Source organism: Lepisosteus platostomus, chromosome 13 (genome assembly GCF_059453375.1).
Source record: "Lepisosteus platostomus isolate fLepPlt1 chromosome 13, fLepPlt1.hap1, whole genome shotgun sequence".
NCBI classification, from domain to species: domain Eukaryota; kingdom Metazoa; phylum Chordata; class Actinopteri; order Semionotiformes; family Lepisosteidae; genus Lepisosteus; species Lepisosteus platostomus.
The window spans coordinates 31,715,227-31,734,147 of NC_142623.1; the positions used below are offsets into that span (position 1 = coordinate 31,715,227).

At 50.2% G+C, this 18,921-nt stretch overlaps 1 protein-coding gene across 3 annotated transcripts in view; it reads left to right on the forward strand.

Moving 5' to 3' along the window:
- afap1l1a (actin filament associated protein 1 like 1a) overlaps positions 1-12,422 on the forward strand; it is a 42,321-nt gene extending 29,899 nt beyond the window's left edge. For all 3 annotated transcript variants that reach the window (XM_088604169.1, XM_088604168.1, XM_088604167.1), the window contains exons 10-19: positions 365-458; positions 660-815; positions 1,056-1,267; positions 1,438-1,583; positions 2,199-2,259; positions 5,483-5,588; positions 8,046-8,210; positions 8,778-8,953; positions 9,846-9,974; positions 10,467-12,422. In XM_088604169.1, the coding sequence (XP_088460295.1) occupies positions 365-458; positions 660-815; positions 1,056-1,267; positions 1,438-1,583; positions 2,199-2,259; positions 5,483-5,588; positions 8,046-8,210; positions 8,778-8,953; positions 9,846-9,974; positions 10,467-10,493 (1,272 nt within the window). In that variant the 3' untranslated portion in view covers positions 10,494-12,422. The remainder of the gene's footprint in view (positions 1-364; positions 459-659; positions 816-1,055; positions 1,268-1,437; positions 1,584-2,198; positions 2,260-5,482; positions 5,589-8,045; positions 8,211-8,777; positions 8,954-9,845; positions 9,975-10,466) is intronic.
- Positions 12,423-18,921: the final 6,499 nt, after the last annotated feature.

Consider the following 18,921-nt stretch of genomic DNA (forward strand, 5'->3'; position numbering starts at 1 on the left):
CCCTTGGCTTTCGAGTGTGTGGTTTGCCCCAGCCAGGTACATAAACCCTTCAGATGTCTTTCCAGACTGTGGTTTAACTACGGTAGGCACACATCACACAGAGCTGCGCGGCTCTGTGACTTCGTCCGTGAGGCGGCCTGCTAAGACAGGCGCTCCTGTGTGGCCCAGCCCTGTAGCCAGGAGACATGTAGAGCAGGGCTGGTGTTGACAAACGCAGCTTTTTGTCCGCCCATCCCAGAGACAAGTGTTCATGTAGGGCAGTTTGATGAAAACAAGCTGGGTATAAAAATTCTATGCTCCTTGCTTCACTTTTCGCCCCGCGGCCTGATTCAGCGCAGCTAACTCTGCGCGGGTGTGTTTACAGAGACTGTCTGCAGACAAGCACACCTCCGACTCGGATAGCGTCGCGACGGGGGACAACAACAGCCCGGCCAACGGCAGAGAGAGCAGGGAGCATGGTAAGAACCCGCTCGCTTGGTCACTCCTGCACCAGCCCCTTTTTGTGTTTCTGTTCCTGCCTGTCTGCGTAGCCCAGCTGCTAGCTCGGTGTAATGTTCTCCACTCAGAGCAGGAGCCGGTCTTTGGCCCGGTGTCGCCTCCGTGTTCAGGGTCTGTCCGGGGGCCTTTCACTCCTGCGCTGTGTCTGTGTTCGAACGCAGGGAAGGCGAAGCGCGGCGGCCTGTCGGAGCTGACGGGCTCGGTGAGCCGCGCGGCCGGCAGGAAGATCACTCGGATCATCAGCTTCTCCAAGAAGAAGCCCCCTGCTGCCGAGGACCCGCGGACGTCCTCCCCCGAGGAGGAGCTGCCCCGCTGTGGTGAGGGGTCGCCCCTTCCTGGGGTGGGTGGGCTTGTCCGTTCCCTGGGGTTTCCAAAACTCCCGGGCCCCGGCGGTGACATCAGCGACGGCCGCGCCGCTATTCCGGCCGGCTCTGACTCACCCGCAGGGCGCTGTGGAGCTCGACCATGGCTCTGACAGTTGGGCGTGTCAGAGGGTCGTACCCACAATGCCAGCTGGTCCCTGTGCCACTGACTGCACTGCCTGCGTCTCCCCGCAGGCTTCCTCAACGTGCTGGTGAACCAGTGCTGGAAGGAGCGCTGGTGCTGCGTGCGGCGCGGCACGCTCTACTTCCACCGGGACCGCTCGGACCTGCGCACCCATGTCAACGCCATCGCCCTGCGGGGCTGCGAGGTGGCCCCCGGGCTGGGCCCCAAGCACCCTTTCGCCTTCCGCATCCTGCGCAGCGGGCATGAGGTGGCAGCCCTGGAGGTATGGGTTCCGCGGGGACTCCCGGGGGTTGCCGCAGTCGATTCGCACCCTGTCAGTTAAACACTCCTCTGTGTGCTGTGTGTGGGCGCCTGTGTGGGTCTCTTCTGGGCTGGACCAGCTGCTCTCCTGCTGTGGCCCTGACCGGACACCCTGCGTGTCTCCCCGTCCAGGCAAACTGCTCGGAGGACATGGGCCGCTGGCTGGGCCTCCTGCTGGCAGAGACGGGCAGCTCTACGGACCCCGAGTCCCTGCACTACGACTACGTGGACGTGGAGACCATCGCCAACATCGTGGACGCGGTCAGACACTCCTTCCTGTGAGTGCTCGGAGGAGAGCCTGCTCCTCACTGGCTGTGCAGCTCGTGCTAGGGCTTTGCTGCAGCTCGCTGAGCTGCGCTGCACTGAACCATGGGAATATCAGGCTGAATATATCAGGCAGATAAAGATAAGATAAGACTTTATTGATCCCTAAGGGAAATTGAGGAAAGAGAGTTGAGGAACGTTCCCCAGCTCTTCTGTACCTACAAGCCCAGCTCTGGCCACGGGCCCAGAGTCCAGCAGAGTCTTACAGCTCCACCCCTGGGCAGAAGGGCTTAACTGGACAATATTCTTCCTTCTCCACAACCGTGAGCTGTCGACAATTTGAAGAGACAAACCTGCTGGATTTTAGGCTCCGTGGTCCAGAGTAGAGAATCCCCGATCTGTTCAGTACTGTCCTACTTTACTTGTTAATGGTACAGTAAATCTCCCAAAATCAGCTTCAGTAAGGAGAGTGTGCTGTGCCTTATCCACAGGGGACACAGTTGACAGAAACCTTTCTGTTTCGTAAAATGCCGATTCTGGGTCTCGGAGTTGTGCCGCTATCCCGTTAGGCGGCCCAGCTCGTTCGGCTTCACTCCAAGGTGACGGCGCTCTTCTCTCCTCCTGCGCAGGTGGGCGACCTCCGCCGTGGACTCCAGGACCTACGATGAGGTGCCCTACGAGCGAGTACAGGTACGCGCCTTGGGTGCAGCTGGCTGGTTCAGGTCCCCTGCGAGCAGCCCAGTGTACAGGGAACAGGACCTGGCGTGCAGCTGCATGCTGAATCAGAATGCCAAATTCCAGCACCGAGACAAAAGCAGGGCTACCTTAACAAAACTTGCTCAGATATTGCAGGGTAAAAGCAATGTGTAGTACAGCCTGGTATAGCATGCAGGGGCATGAAGCTGTTGGACATTATGCCAGAGCAGAGTATATGCAGCAGTTTAGAGAAATTGTAGTAAAATGGTGATGCATGGTGATGTACATTTGCCCTAGTCTCACAGCTGACACTTGTCACTTTCTTACAAAAAATCTTCCCATCTTCCACGGAGCTTCTCTTGGCTTCATCTAGGTTAACTCCTTTTCAGCACCATGATGCAAAAAAAAAAGGTGCAGTTCCCTTTTTTGACAGTTGGAAAAGGGAAAAATCTACATGTGTAAACTGCATCCTTGCGGCCTGCTGCCTCCCCGGTGTCTTGTTTACGCGTAAACGGGGAGTAGCACTTAAATCTTAGCTTTGATGCCAATCACGGTGGAAAAGAGTATGTATTCCAGTCAGCAGTGCCACTTTGGACAGGTCATCCCCATTCTCAAAGTCATGCTGTTCTTTGCACGAATTGTGTTCTTGTGACAGGCTGGTGCTCTGTTTAGCAGTGTTCTGTTTAAAGCTGTGTGGTAGTATTCCTGCGTACTTTCACTCTTCAGCCGCGGTCTGTCTTGACTTGCCTCCTTGAGCTCTTGGCAGAGTGCTCCTTTCTTTTGAAAGGGTCGCTGTAGCATTGATCAGTGACTTTCACAGCAAGTGCCTGGTTTCCAGGACCTCCTGTCCTGGTGCAAACAGTGGAAATGGAGTGATTTTTTTTAAAAACACACGCATGCTGAATTTCCGCCTTCTGTGTCGTAGGACAATAAAGTCAAAGCAAAGGAGCCCTGTTTCTTTTTGAAAGGCAAGTTTTTATGCAGTAATCTGGTTTTCCATCAAACGGACAATCCCATTTCCCGTCGGGAAGTGCCGCCCTCACTGGCCACTGACTTCCCCAGATGTTTCGGACAGATGTTTCTGTCTGTCTGCGCTAGGGCTGAGACGAGAGGCGTACCAGTACCCCAGAGCCCTGGACAGAAAGGCAGAAGTAACAACACAAAAAAACAAAACATCATGCTTCAACAAGGAGCCAGGCTGTATCTCGGTGTTCTGCAGGGCCCGGATTTGTTTTCTCCAGACTGGTGGCTGTTCTTGCCCAGAGCTCAGTAGGATCCTCAGCAGCTGTTGTAACCATCACCCGGACCTGAATAACACAGCCCCTCCCCCCGACACGAAGCCTATAAATCCTCATTTTCAACCTCACCTCTGAACTCGGATATAAAACATTTGTTGCCATAGGTATTTCCATGGCACAGCATAAATGTATCATTGGCACACATTACAGTATTTATCAGCTGTGGAGAGGAGTACCAGTAAGATAGGATGGAGAGTGTTGGTTGTCTCGAGACAGGATTTCGTTGCACTAAGGTTGGTGAGAGTGTGGAACAAACTACTGAAGCTGATACCCTGGCTTCCTTCAAGAAACAGCTGGATGATATCCTTGTATCAGTTAACTACTAACTACCGAACAGGCACCACTCATTGTAACTGTTCTTAAGTGTACATTAAGAGCTTATTTGAGTTGTATAAAGTCCTGTGTGCTTGTAGTAGCTGGAACCAGTCCCCTTGAAGTAGAAATAAGAAGAAATAAAGTTAACTAAGCAAGCAAACAGGCCAATTAAAGCTGTCAATTACTGGAGATAAGTGGAGACTTCAGAGCTCAGCTTGAACTAAGAGACAGGGCTGTGCCCAGGTGTGGTGTGGGAAACCGCTGACACTGTGTCACATAGGCACTGGTATCAATTCACTTGTATCAGTTAGGAAATGTTTTTCCGACTTTTCCTATGTAAGCTCTGTGAAGCCTCTGTTTTTAGTATAGCAGTTGGCAGAGGAGGACGAGACGATGTCCAGACTTGGAGCAGCAGCCCTGTGTTATTAGCAGTAATCTTCTGGTTTGTGTTTGTGAGGAGCAATGAGTGACATCAGTCTTTTAAAGCAGAGAGCTGTTGTGCGGTTTTCCCTTCTAGGACCTCTTCCTTGCTTTCTGAAACTAAATAAATCAGAAACTTTCCTACTAAGTAAGCAATTTATAGAAGACCGAGCCTGGCTGCCACGTTTAAACAGTGTTCTCGGAGAGCCTGAGTCTGCTCTAACGATGGTGAAGAGCCTGAAGCAAAGTTTTCCCATTTGAGTTCAAAATTATTTGCTTCATATTCTTCTTAAATGATGTTTAGTGTTGTGATTTATGCAGCTCTCCCGGGATTTGATGTCAAATGCTGTATCAGACACGCCCACAGTGAGATTGGCTGTTGGACACACCCACAGTGGGAGTGGTGCTGTCAGACACACCCACAGTTGGGAGTGGCACTGTATCAGACTGATCAGACATGCCCACCGTGGGAATGACACTGCATCAGACACACCACTGTGGGTCAGCGTTTTTCCTTTGGCTCAAGTGCAGTTGGTTAGATTTCAGCTCACTCACCTGAATGAGTGCAGAGCTGAAACTGGTTCTTATCTATTACACCTCTCTTTTAAGTATTTTTTAAGAGCCGAAAGAAACTGTTTAAAAAACCCGTCTGTAGAAGAAATCTGAAATCAGTTAGTCTGTGTTTAATAATGTGGCATAAGCCACAGACATTGCTCCAGAACAGGGGTTCCAAACCTTGGGCCTGGGTACCCCACACCTGTTGGTTTTTGTTCCAGCTGAGGACTGTGTTAAATAATTAAACTTTTTATGGAGCTAAGTAATACCAGATTTAATTTGAACTCTACAATTCTTTTCAGTTCTTAAACATGTAGGACATTGCCTCTTAACTATTGACTTTCTTCAGTATCTTCAAATCTCCAACCCAGCAGGTGTGGGTGTGGGGGACTGGGACTGGGACCCCCTGCTGTAGAGGACTGTGGGGGCGCTCGCTGTGTTACCGCAGACGCAGCCACTCCTCACTTTAACATAGGAGTGCGGTGGCAAAAACCGGTTTGACCTCCGTTATTACTGCTCCCTGTCTAATCCCACCTGGCTGCCTGATCCCGAAGGCCGGCCCTGCAGCTCCCTCCTCTTCTCCCCTGAGGCCCTGACCTCTTCCTCTCTGTCTTCTCGGCCTCCCGCAGCCAGAGGAGCCGAAGGCGGGAGCCCAGGTGAAGCGGCACGCGTCCCTCTCCAGCAAGGACGCCCAGAAGATCGACCCCCAGGGCAAGATCAAGCGCCACGATTCCAGTAAGACTCCCGCGTCCTTGCTTTCCTCCTGAGGATGAGGTGGCCCTGAAAGAGGATAATAATAATAATAATAATAATAATTGCTTACACTTATATAGCGCTTTTCTGGACACTCCACTCAAAGCGTTTTACAGGTAATGGGGACTCCCCTCCACCACCACCAATGTGCAGCCCCACCTGGATGATGCGACGGCAGCCATAGTGCGCCAGAACACTCACCACACATCAGCTATCAGTGGGGAGGAGAGCAGAGTAATGTAGCCAATTCATAGAGGGGGATTATTAGGAGGCATGGGAAATTTGGCCAGGACGCCGGGGTTACACCCCTACTCTTTTCGAGAAGCGCCCTGGGATTTTTAATGACCACAGAGAGTCAGGACCTCGGTTTTACGTCTCATCCGAAGGACGACGCCTGTTTACAGTATAGTGTCCCCATCACTATACTGGGGCATTAGGACCCACATGGACCGCAGGGTGAGCGCCCCCTGCTGGCCCCACTAACACCTCTTCCAGCAGCAACCCTAGTTTTTCCCAGGAGGTCTCCCATCCAGGTACTGACCAGGCTCACACCTGCTTAGCTTCAGTGGGTTACCAGTTGTGAGTTGCAGGGTGATATGGCTGCAGGATGGAGCAGATAAGCCAGGGCTGGTGTGCAGTTAGACGCGTGTGCTGTCCAGGTGGTGCCGGACCCTGCATGTCTCAGTGAGCAACACATAGTGGAGCTGTCCAGTTGTACGGTTGTAAACATCCTCGCCCCTGGCAAAAGTATCAGGGGTGTCTGATCGCCTGCGCTCTGTCCAGCCTGAGGTGCCAGGCCCTGCGGTGTGCTTTAATGTCGTGTCACGCATTTCTGTTGGGGTGGCTCCATCCTCCATCCATCCTGGTGAGGTTCTTTGTTGTCTCTCTGCCTCGCTCCTGATTTAATTATCTTTAAAATCTTTACATTTTTCCTTGGGCCGGAATAATGTCTTTATTTTGGCAGATGAGACAGGAAAAAAAAATAAAGCAGGACTATATTAGATTCAACAAAGCATGCAGGCTCAGAATGCTCCCCTCATTGTACTGTTCCAAAAATATAAATATGAAAAGAATTAAATTAAACATTTTCCAAAATATTAGGATAAATATTCAATTAAAAATTCAAACAGTGGAATCATAGGGCACAAGTGGAGACTACATTTCAAACCGAGTGCAGCAGGCACTTCTTTACGCAAAGGGTGGTGGGAGTGTGGAACAAGCTGAACAGCCATGTTGTTGAAGCCGATACCCTGTTCAGCTGGATGAGATCCTTACATCAGTTCACTACTAAAGACCAAACGGGACCGAATGGACTCCTCTCATCTGTATCCGTTTTGGTGTTCTCATGTCAACAATGTTTGTCATCTCCTGACTCTCTGTTACGGTACAATGCAGGCAGGCAAGCAGTTGGTCATGATGACCGGGCCTCCTGTCAGAGTCTTCTCCAGTCGTGCCATGAAAGTTTTACAGAGTCATTACCCCTGTCAGCAGCTCTCCCCACCTTCATCCATCTTGTGAAGGTTTAACTATTCATGTGGCTTAATGGCCCTATAGAGGATCAAGTGAGAGAGGTAGTACCGGCTCTTCAAAGGCTATCCCACGTTACACATGACACTTGAAGTAACATTAGATTTACGAGCTTCTCTCTTGGTCTGCACAGGGGCTGAGAGGGGAGAGGGCCTGGAGGATAGTGTCACCTTCTCACAACCCCTCGGGTCAATCTGTGACCTTTCACCCCTCCTCCCATGTATGCCGTGACACTTCTTCAATCTGGTGGCGAGGAGAGAGTGACCTTGTGCCCTTTCTCTCGATTCTGGCTCAGGTGTTGGGCTCTTCTGCAGGACAACCTGTAAAAGCCCCCCCCCCATTCCCTCCCACCAAAAAAAACCCAACTAATGGAGTAAAAAAGACGGTGCATTGAGATTGTTTTGTTTTCTCCTTTTAGAAGATAAGAAAAGTGACAAAATGAGAGGAGGCCATTCAGCCATTCCAGTCCGTTTGGTCGTTAGTAGATAACTGACCCAAGGACCTCACCCAGCTGTTTCTTGAAAGACGCCAGGGTATTGGCTTCAACAACGTGGCTGGACGACTTGTTCCACACTCCCACCACCCTTTGTGTAAAGTGCCTGCTGTTCTCAGTGTTAGGTCCTCTTCCCACTAGTTTCCACTGGTGTGCTCTGGAGTTAAACTGCTGGTTCTGAAGAGGTCTGGAGTGTTGACTGTCAGTGTCCTTATGGGTCTGGGGCACTTGTGGAGACACTAGCGTGTTGGCAGACATATGGCGCTGGAGAAATATGTCTGAAATCAGGACAGGAATTCTGAACCCCGCTCTCCAGGCCCGGCCTGGTTCCCGTTCAGGACGCCAGAGACTCGGTGCCCTGTCCGTGGGGGAGAGGGGCAGGAGTACCCTGACCGCGGCGGCCGCCTCTGTCTCTCCAGATGCCAACCAGTTTAAGTACGGGAAGACGAGGGCGCAGGAGGACGCCCGGAGGTTCCTGAGCGAGAAGGAGAAGCTGGAGAAGGAGAGGGAGGGGATCCGTGGGGAGCTGCTGGCTCTGCGCAGGGAGAAGAGGGAGCTCAAGGAGGAGCTCAAGACAGCCACAGGTAAGTTACAAGACTCTTAATGTGACAGATTCCCAGGCGAGGCGCAGCTCACAGACTGAAGAACACAAGAGAAGCTCTGCTCTGTGGTTCTTCAGTGCCCCCTATTGGAGGAAGAAGGCACAGCCCAGCTGTGAGCCAGGTCTGTGCTCTGCTTGTAAAAACTGCAGGGCTGTAGCTGTCCAACAGCAGGATTGCAGACCCCTGTCTTGGAGGTACATGTACCACAAGCATCCTCTGAACTTCCTCCACTGGTACAGCTGAGGCAGACCAGTGTCCGCAGGAGCAGTCTCATGTACACTGCTACTGTTGCTAGCGTAACGACAGCACGTACAGCACCATATAGCGTGTGAGTTACTGCGACTGGCATTTACAGATCAGCACGTTCTTGCCTGCTGTATTTTCTCGAATGGGAAAAAAAGGGCCTTTGCAGAGCATGTGCTTCCTCTCGTGGCGTGGAAAGGTGAGAGTTGCTCCTGCCCTGGCCGGTCTGTCCCTGTGGCGCTGGGGGCGGGGCGCCGGGGGCCGTGGAGAGGGATCGGCTGTGAGTCCGAGTGTCTCGTGGCGCAGGGAAGCGGGCGGCGGCGCTGGAGCAGAAGGTGGCGCTCCTGGAGGAGAGGTGCCGGGCGAAGGAGGGCGAGAGGGTGGACCTGGAGCTGCGGCTGACGGAGGTGAAGGAGAGCCTGAAGAAATCGCTGGCTGGGGGGTCCCTGGGAGCCCCGGGGGACAGCCGGACCGACAGCAGAGTACGTACGGGGCGCTCAGCCCTCCTGCAGCCTTCTCAAACCCTGGGCCAGGAAGAGGGCCTCAGGGAGCCGGTCCCTGGTCCGACACAGGGGGAAAAAGGGCGCGCTGGAAAGGAAGCTCATCCGCGCTGGCTGTGCTAGAACTGGTGAAGCACGCCGAGGGGTTGCTGGATGTAGAATCACCATGCAGTGACCACTTGTGCGGTTTTGTACTTGCATGACTAAACGTACAGCCTCTGGTGCAACATGTTCGGCCTTTTCCTCTCCCCAGAATGCTCTTGAGAGAATTCCAGTAATGCGCAATAAGTTAAATGAACTGGGTGCTCTCCATCGCTGCTGCACAGAGCCCTCTCCCCGCCCTTACGCTGGCGTGACAGGGTGTGCTCGTCCAGTGCATGTGCACAGCCTGCAGCCTGGCTGGTGTCCGCTCAGATGGCGTGAGTCCACCAGGACGGGTGTCCTGGAACATACCGCCACCTAGTGGTGGACTCTGCAATGGCAGGAGCAGCAGGAAATTGAATTGGTGAAACACTCTTGTCTCTTCACACCTACATGCCATAGTAGGACCTTAATCTAACCATTTAATTGTTTAATTGATGTGCAAATACTCAGCTAATTTTACAACTGAATATTGCAGATTTATCAAGGCTTGCAATGGAATAAAATACCCACTTTGCCCATAGCCAAGCACATGCTAGAAGCCGGAGGATTTGTGCCACACACATCAGAGATACTGCATTTTAACACTGAAATTGACTAAGATCCTGTTCCTGTGCTACAGGTTTTGCCTGAGAAAAGCAAAATCAGTAGTGAGGGGTACAGGTTGTGTTTCAGGGGGCATTTTACCTGTGTCTTCAACACTGTCTTTAACATCTCTCCTGGTTCCTCTCAGGGCCAGGGCAGTACGGCAGAGAGTAACTCCACCGAGCACCCCATGCCTGTGAACTGCGCCTCGGAGATGCGCAAGCGACCCCCCTCCATCTATGCATCAGGCTCTGGGAATGTCATGCAGAAGGCTAAGGTACGACTGGGCACACACCCAGGTAGATCGTAGATGCCTCAAAATATTGACACCAGCCTCTCTTAAGATGCTCTGAGGGTCTATTTTACTACAGCATGTCCACGTTCCCTCCTATAACTAGAAGCCTTTAACAAGATCATCTGCATCAGGACCTGCTGGATGCACAAGGTCAAAGATATGAATGTGTTTGTGCATGCTGGGCCAGGATCCTGTTCGGTTCTTGCCTGAGAAAAACAAAATCATTTGTGCTAGGTGTTGAGACACCTAGCATGGCAAAGCTATGTGTTCAAAGCCTTGTGTATTGTTGGAGATTGATAATGCATCACAATAATCCCATGTAGCTCTTTCACAGAGTTTCACAACATGCGGTTTCAACTCGGGCTTCTCGTTCTGCCTCTTTGCTCAGAGCAGTACAGTGGCTGCCTCAGAATGACTACTTCCCCTAAATAAAATAAATAAAACATAAACACTGCGTCTCCCATTTTCTTCTAGGAATGGGAGTCTAAAAAAGGGACCTAAGTGGCTGATGGAGCCCGAGGAGGACTGCTGTTTCTGAACTTTTGTGAGAGGGGCTGTCCACTGGCTGCCTCCGTCTGTCCATCTCTGTGGGAACTGGAAGAGTTTGAGAGAACTGCTGCAATCTTGTCTTTAACTGGGAAACGTTCGTCGGAGTGTTGCACGGTGGCGAGGCTGGTGTGGATTTCTGCAAGGCCTCGACGCACATGGCTTAACCCAAAAAAAAAATGACTAGGGTAAAACCCAGTGAATACGTCCTCTTTAAATCTCCTCGCCTCATCATTTGATTCCAAAGATAGACAAGCGTTTTTATACTGAGTCATTTTACATCATCACAGTCCCCCTGTCACCTGCTACGCTCCCCCACAAAAAAGACCGTTTAAGGAATAGAGCACTAAAGTGGTCCTCACATGGTTGAAGAAGGCACGTTTACAGTCTTGCTATTGACTGACCACTTCTGCTGCAGCTGCCCTGCCAGACGATTCAGAAGAATGGTTAATAACAAAAGGAAGCCATTCTGCCCACGAAGCATGTTTGATAGGTAGTTGCTTCTTGGTGCATGGACCTCATCTGTACTCTTCTTGAAGATGCAATACAGGACTGGTCAGCTTGATCCACTCTCCCACCACCCTTGGTGTAAAGAAGTGCCTTATGTTATTGGTGTTGAATGCACTTCCACATATTTTCGACATGTGTCCTCTGACTTGTGTCTTGCTTTTCACTCCGAAGAAGGCGCAGGGGCAGAGAGATTGACAGTCCTTCCACAGTGTTGTGTATGAGCCCTGCTGACCTCTGAGCTGGGTTTGCTTACTGCATGAGACACTGGGATACAGAGTGCAGGAAACAAAGACAATCGATATTTTTAAATAATTTAATTTTCTACGTTTCACTTACTGATAACATGATAACACACTAAGGATATTTTAATATGCTCTTCTTTTTAGTCTTTTTGCTCTGTGCAGTTTAGTCCATGTTCTGTCACTGTACTACAAGACTGGGAGGTTTTCAGGGCTTGAAGCTGAAGGGCTCAATGTAACCAGAGATGGTGTGGAAAATGTGCTGTTTTAAGGTTATTGGTGTCTAACAAAAAAAGAGCAACATTATTACAGGATTATGGAGCCAATTAATATGCCAATATTAATTGCCATTATTAATATGCCAGTTAATAAGTAACTTATTTTACTTTTGTAGTGCGAACAAAACAAACTGTTAGTCTATTTGTTCTGAGATGTTCCACTGGGATTTGTTTGTGTTCTGGAATGTCCAGTAGAAAAGACTCTGAACTCCGTAAGGCAGAGCTTTGATACTAGTGTTCAGGCACACTGTGGATCTGTCCTGTCCTGCCTTTCCCCTGTGAATCCGTCACAAGAGTGCTCAGTGCCTCTTCACTGTGGATGGCAGGGGCACAGCAACAGAAGGAAATTCTCCACAGTGTTCTCCTGCCTGTTTCCTGGAGTCACGTGCCATTTCTGATTGGGCAAAGACACGGAGTCTCCGGGACCTCAGACTGAGCTCCTGAAAGATCCGCGCCACGTCCAAGACCAGCCTGACACCTGTCCGGACTTCCTCTAGTGCTAAGAAATGACTTCCCCTCTGAAACACATTATTGTCAGTCCCTCCTTGCAGAGTAAACTGTACAAGACAAGTTGTCAGTTATGCTTCTAACTTTTCAGTACTTTTAGGCACGTGGTTGTTTTTTGAATATGGGAATCCCTGCTGCAGTTGGTTTTGTTCTTGTGCTCTTCACTCGCTCGGTCAGCAGAGGTCAGGGGTAAAAAGCTCTGATAAGGACAAAATTAGTTGTTCTGGGCCCACTGAACTTAGGAGACTTTGCACACGACTAAAAAGTTTTTTTCTCATTTCCTTGCCTTGCTTTGGCGCACATGTTCTGTCAAGCAAAAGATTGTAAAATAAAGAAAATTTGGCCAATGACACATGTCTGCAATGTCAATTGGTTTTATTGAGAGAGGAACTGAGGAGAGTGAAGAGCCGCCCTTTGGAACAGAGGGAAGAAACAAATGCAGAGATTAAGGTGTTGAAGCATCGGTCACGTATATACACTACTCTTTAAACAAGAGCGCTGATGAGACAGCACCATGGAGGAGGAGAGGCAAGAGCAGTGCGCACATGCTCCACACATAGGAGCGGCTTTATTATTCTGGCTTTTTTGCCCCCTGGGGGAAATTTGTTTTGCGTCCAATAGTTCAATACAATAAGAACAAACAAACATCGCCAACAAAGAATTCAGTACAGCAGCGCTACAGGAGATCAGGGTTATTTTACATTGCTGGAGTCCCTGTCCCTACAGGTAGGACACAGAGGGCAGCCCAGCGCTCGGCCAGCGGTCCACATCGTACTGGCTGCAGTCCGCCAGGGACCTCAGCTGCTGGGACATGTCGGAGGCCAGGCTCCAGGGCAGCAGCACCAGGTACGCCGTGGGGCCCTCGCCCATCCGCTTCAGCAGCCTCTGTAACACAGCACCGCTCGGGTCACCAGGCCGCCGGCTGCAGGAAGGCACTGCAGTGCCCCTGGGTCACGGAGGGCGGGCGCCTGTCTGTTTGACCCGGGGGGCAGACAGGGCCGAGAGGCCAGGTGTGGTGTGGGGTGTACAGGAGGGCCCAGACCAGGTGTGGGGTGTACAGGAGGGCCCAGGGCCAGGTGTGGGGTGTACAGGGAGACCGAGGGCCAGGTGTGGGGTGAACAGGAGGGCCCGGGGCCAGGTGTGGGGTGAATAGGGAGACCGAAGGCCAGGTGTGGGGTGAACAGGGGGGCATGTGTGTTGCACCAGAGCAGTACTGGATCACTGGCCCACAGCTCCTCCTCTTCCTCAGGACCTTCAGGCAGGGCTGGCCGTCCTGCGAAAGAGGAGAGGGAGCAGGCAGAAGGGATAAGGAATTGGGACTTGCGCTACAATGACTAGTAGAATGGGTTCTGATAACAGCAGCGCCGTCTGGCAGATTCATTGCACGGTGCTTCGTTAACGTTTTAAATAATTACCCGATTCCAGAGACTTATCCTGCTGCAGCTGTCCCCTGGGTGTCCCCTGAAAGAACAAAAGGAAAACAGCACCTCCATTGAATAATCGCTTTAAAAACTGCCCAGATAGATTGGAACTACAAGCTACACACAAAAGCACCCCACAGATTTTATTCCCAAACATAAAAAAGTCAGATGTTGAATCCCAGAAAACAGGTGTTCCCAGGAACAGAATGTTTGCAGTTTGAATAAATGTGCAGATTTAGGTGTGTATTGTGCAGAAGGGTGTTTTGGCTGGGATTTAAACCCACGGATTAGCTTTCAGTACACCACAGGAGACGTCAAGAGACAGTCCCTACCTCAGCGGGATATTCAGGCAACAGCTCCCATTCTCCTGTCTCCTTAACTCATAAACACGACGGGGATGGAACTCCTGCAGACGACAAGAGATAAAGTAAAAATTGTGAGATTACTATCCAGACGATGAGTAACAAACACCCCAGCTGTGCTACTGACTGCAGCCCTGTGGTGTGATCTCACACAGGGACTGGCTCCAGTGGGCACGCTGGGCCCTGCACTTTTCTCACAGAAGATCAGGCACTCGACAGGGTCCCATATCAAGAACCCTTTCCCCAAAGACGACTGTGGAAACCCAGTCGAAAAGCTTTCCTGATGACCGCGGGGAACGAGGATGCCCACTTCAGAGGGACAGAGAGCTAATAATATGTCAGGAGCATCCGAGTCAGTCCCTGCACACACGCACGCACAACCCACACGCATCTCCCCACACACACACACAACCCACACGCACTCTCACACACACCATTAATATTATTATACACTGAATAGCACTGATAATCTCCTCAAAGATCTTCTGTGTTTGCAGAACCATGTTGTCCCTACAGGAAAGCATTCAAAGCTGAGAGCAGGTATAAAGACCACACTACTGTAGTTTTGAATAAGTGTGTATATATACTGTATTTTATATTTAACCCATCTCTTCTGGCATAATTTTTCTTGTGTTTAGCACCTATCATTCCAGTGGCTCACAGCTCTCAGTGCTGCCTGACTTCAGTCTGACTGAGCTATAATGACCTGTCGCAGTCTGGAGCTCCACAGTAATGTGACTTAGTGGCACAGCTGACTCGGTTCATGTTGTTCTCTTTTTTTCAGAGGCCAGGTTGTGAATTATTGGATAAAGAGCCTTCACAGTGTGCGCTACAGAATTCAGTACTTAATTAGGATAACCTTGCAACTCACAACACACAACTGGAAACCCACTGAAGCTCAGCAGGTGTGAGCCTGGTCAGTACTTGAATGGGAGACTCCTGGGAAAGCTTAGGCTGCTGCAGGAAGAGGTGTTAGTGGGGCCAGTAGGGGGCGCTCACCATGCAGTCTGCGCGGGTCCTAATGCCCCAGTATAGTGATGGAGACACTATACTGTTAAGGGTGCCATCAGATGAGATGTAAAACTGAGGTTCTGACTCTCTTTGTGGTCATTAAAAATCCCAGGGCGTTTCCTGAAAAGTGTAGGGGTGTTACCTCAGTCTCCTGGTCAAAATTCTCCCTGGCCTTTATCAATCATGTCCGCATAATTTATAATAATATGAACTGGCTTCATCCCTCTGCTCTCCTCCCCACTGAAAGCTGGTGTGTGTTTAGTGTACTGGTGAACTCTGGCTGCCATCGCATCATCCAGGTGGGGCTACACACTGGTGGTGGAGAGGAGTCCCCATTACCTGTAAAGTGCTTTGAGTGGAGTGTCTGGAAAAACTCTACAGGAGTGTAAAGAGTTATTATTAATTACGTTAAGAATTTCTTATAACTTGACTTATTTATATTAAACATATATATTATTTATACGACTTATTTATTCCTTTATTATATAAAACCCTACAAGGAAATGTGGTCAGGGATATTTATTGATGCATCAGGCATGAGAGTTAGGATGAAGGTTCAAAGGGTTCACCCTCTGGCCTGTACAGTACACTGTGCAGTACTGTTAACAGCTCTGTAACACAGGTCTGTACAGTGTTCTATGGCAAACTGCTGCAAGATTGATTGATTGATTGATTGATTGATTAGCCAAGGTGATTCAGACCCCCCAGTGAGGCAGAGGTCGGCTTGCATAAGGGGGCTACACTGTGCTATTCATACCTTTCCAGGAAGTGACATCCAGGATTACAAGATACTGCAGGAAAGGCAAAGAACCTGCTTGCTGTCATCCCTCCCGAGCCTTCATTCAAAACTCCATTCACTATTGACGGATCTACAACCTATCCTTTTTGTGCTCTGGCTTTTTTCATAAATAGTGGCTTGCATGTGTCATGACATTACTGGCATTACACACTGTGGTGTCGCTCCCAGCAGTTTGATTTCATTGTCTCCGTTCCGCTGATCCGGCGCCTGAGCTCTTCGTGTTGTTTGTGCAAGCGTCGTGCAGACGCTCAGCGGCAGTGGCTGTGAAAGGAGAAGTGTGTTTGGTGGTTCCGGTGCCGGACGAGGGGAGCGGTCTTGCGTCCACCTGGACCGGGCCATGAGGAAGTAGTCTGTCTGTCTGGCGCTGGGGTGGAGAACTGGAGAGTACTGCTGTCGGATCACAGCAGCATGGCCCTGGCCCAGAGCCTGCAGGGAGAAGAGACAACCAGCCATCTGGCCAACCCGTACAGTCCTGGGGGTTCGTGATGGACAGCGGGGTGGAGTACTGGCTGGGGGTCCCAGCTAGAAGGTTGTGGGTTCGAATTCCAGGTGGACTATTATGGCTGCTAAACTGGCCTGATAAACATGCCTGGCTGTCCAAAAGAAAATCATACAGACTTTTCTTTGGATAAAATCAGCCAAAGAAATAAATATTAGAAACTTCAAACATCTGCACAGCAAAAGTGTTTGGGGAAATAAACTATTTCATATTGCAGGTTTAAAAGGTATGCTCTCAAGGCACTTATTTGGCTTAATTAGTGATTGACTTAGGCCTACAGTGGACCACATTTGTGCCCTGAATGAAAAATGCTAAGCAGCTCGATGAAGGAGGAACTGACCAGGAATCCCAGTGTGTTTGTTTTTTTGTCATCGCTGTCAGCACCTGTTTCTACAGACAAGGCCCAGATGCTACAGCAGATCTCTGGCCAGCATCCTCAGACGCCTTAGGAACTTCAGAGTTTTGTGATCATTGTGTAAGATTTGAAACGCCTACAAATTTAAATAAGTAAATTTAAATATAGATATGATCTCCCGATAGAGAAAGCTAAAAATACTAAAATCATACAAATTCAAATTACATCATAACTGTATTTACTAGCAATAGTATAAACTATTATATAATATATAATTATAAATTAAGGCAAGAAATGAAAGCATGATGATGTTGATTATAATTATTATTATTATTATTATTATTTTACACAGATTGTGAAAGACGATGTTATCTCACTCTGACACAGGGAGTATTTCTTCCACATGCTCGCAGTCCTCGGAGTAGTCCACACAGCCTCCCTGCTGGCCGTGAGCACAAGAATTCAGGCTGAACAGGCTCTCCCAGCCAGGTATCCTGCCGCTGGGAGACACAAGCAGACCAGCACCCTTCACATCCTATCGATAACTGCGTCTCTGGAGAATCCCTGCAGAGCACTGAGGCGTGCCATACTCCAGCCTGGTCTTGACTGGCGTTGCTCTTGGCATTGAAAGACTCACCTGACTGCAGGAGCTGTGCAGACAGCAACACTGGGGCGTTTGGCAAATGTCCGGCCCGTTACTGCCCATCCCAGAGTCTGACTGCAACGATCCAGAGAATTAGAGCTGGCAGCTTTGGATGTGCCAGATATACCGTGGCACAGTATGACAGGAAGTGACATGTGAGGCATAATAATAACTTACACTTATATAGCGCTTTTCTGGACACTCCACTCAAAGCACTTTACAGGTAATGGGGACTCCCCTCCACCACCACCGATGATGCGACGGCAGCCATAGTGCACCAGAACGCTCACCACATACCAGCTATTAGTGGGGAGGAGAGCAGAGGGTAATGAAGCCAATTCATAGATGGGGATTTTTAGGAGGCCATGATTGGTAAGGGCCAATGGGAAATTTAGCCAGGACGCTGGGGTTACACCCCTACTCTTTTTTCGAGAAACACCCTGGGATTTTTAATGACCACAGAGAGTCAGTACCTCGGTTTTACATCTCATCCGAAGGACAGCGCCTGTTTACAGCATAGTGTCCCCATCACTATACCAGGGCATTAGGACCCACATGGACCACAGGGTGAGCGCCCCCTGCTGGCCCCACTAACACCTCTTCCAGCAGCAACCTTAGTTTTTCCCAGGAGGTCTCCCATCCAGGTACTCACCAGGCTCACACCCGCTTCAGTGGGTTGCCAGTTGTGAGTTGCAGGGTGATATGGCTGCTGGATAGGCATACCTGATATGGCACACCTATTCCTCCCTGCCACAGCCAGGTCCTGTTTTTTTCTCTGCGGTTCTTCATGATGTTTTCTTTGAAATTCCCCTCTCTGCTCTGCAGAGAATAGGCCTGATGCCCAGCTCTCAGTCTCGCAACCTGTTGTCCATGTGGAGCTGTGTTCAGAGTTTAGAAGCTGTTCACTGGATTGAAGGGATGCTGATCATTATAATAATAATTGCTAACACGTATATAGCGCTTTTCTGGACACTCCACTCAAAGCACTTTACAGGTGATGGGGACTCCCCTCCACCACCTGTGGATTCAATTTTCTTAATCAGGGCCAGTTATCACAGGTGCCCCAATTTTCAACGAGCCCCAGGTGAGACCGGATCTCAGTCCATAGCAAGACCATCGATTTGAGCAGGGAGAGGGGGTGGCACAGTGGTCAGCCTGGGGTACTATATGTGTGGAGTTTGCATGTTCTCCCCGTGTTCAAATGGGTTCCGTCCAGGTACTCCAGGTTCCTCCCACAGTCCAAAGACACACTGGTGGGCTAAACATCATGGGGGTCAAATTAACCCCTATGCGAGAGAAATAAAGCAAAATGTAAGTTTTCTTTTAATTCCCCCAATTTAATCTAAAACATTTGCGCTGCCGGTGTGGCCACTGTCATGTGGCAGCCCGTGTGAATGTAACACAACGTTTACGTCAGCACAAACACGGGGTGAGTCGAGCGGGAGCCCAGAGGAACAGGGACTTGACCAGCGGGAAGGACTGAGCGCGCCTTGGTCTGAGCTGAAGGACTACGGACTGGCAAACCTCTTCCCTGTGGCACGGAGGGTCTGCTCGTTACGGGTTAACCGGACCACTAATACTGTAGCTCTTCTCGGCTGGACAGGTGCTAGCGCTGTCAAGAGTCCTTGAAGAACCTGCCGACACTCCGACACAAGACCAGGACTGGACATGTGTTACCGTGTTGTCCTATAGCTCTGCTGGTGCTGTTTTACTAAATAAATATGTAGTTCAGGTGGGTTCACACCCGAAGAAGGCTCCA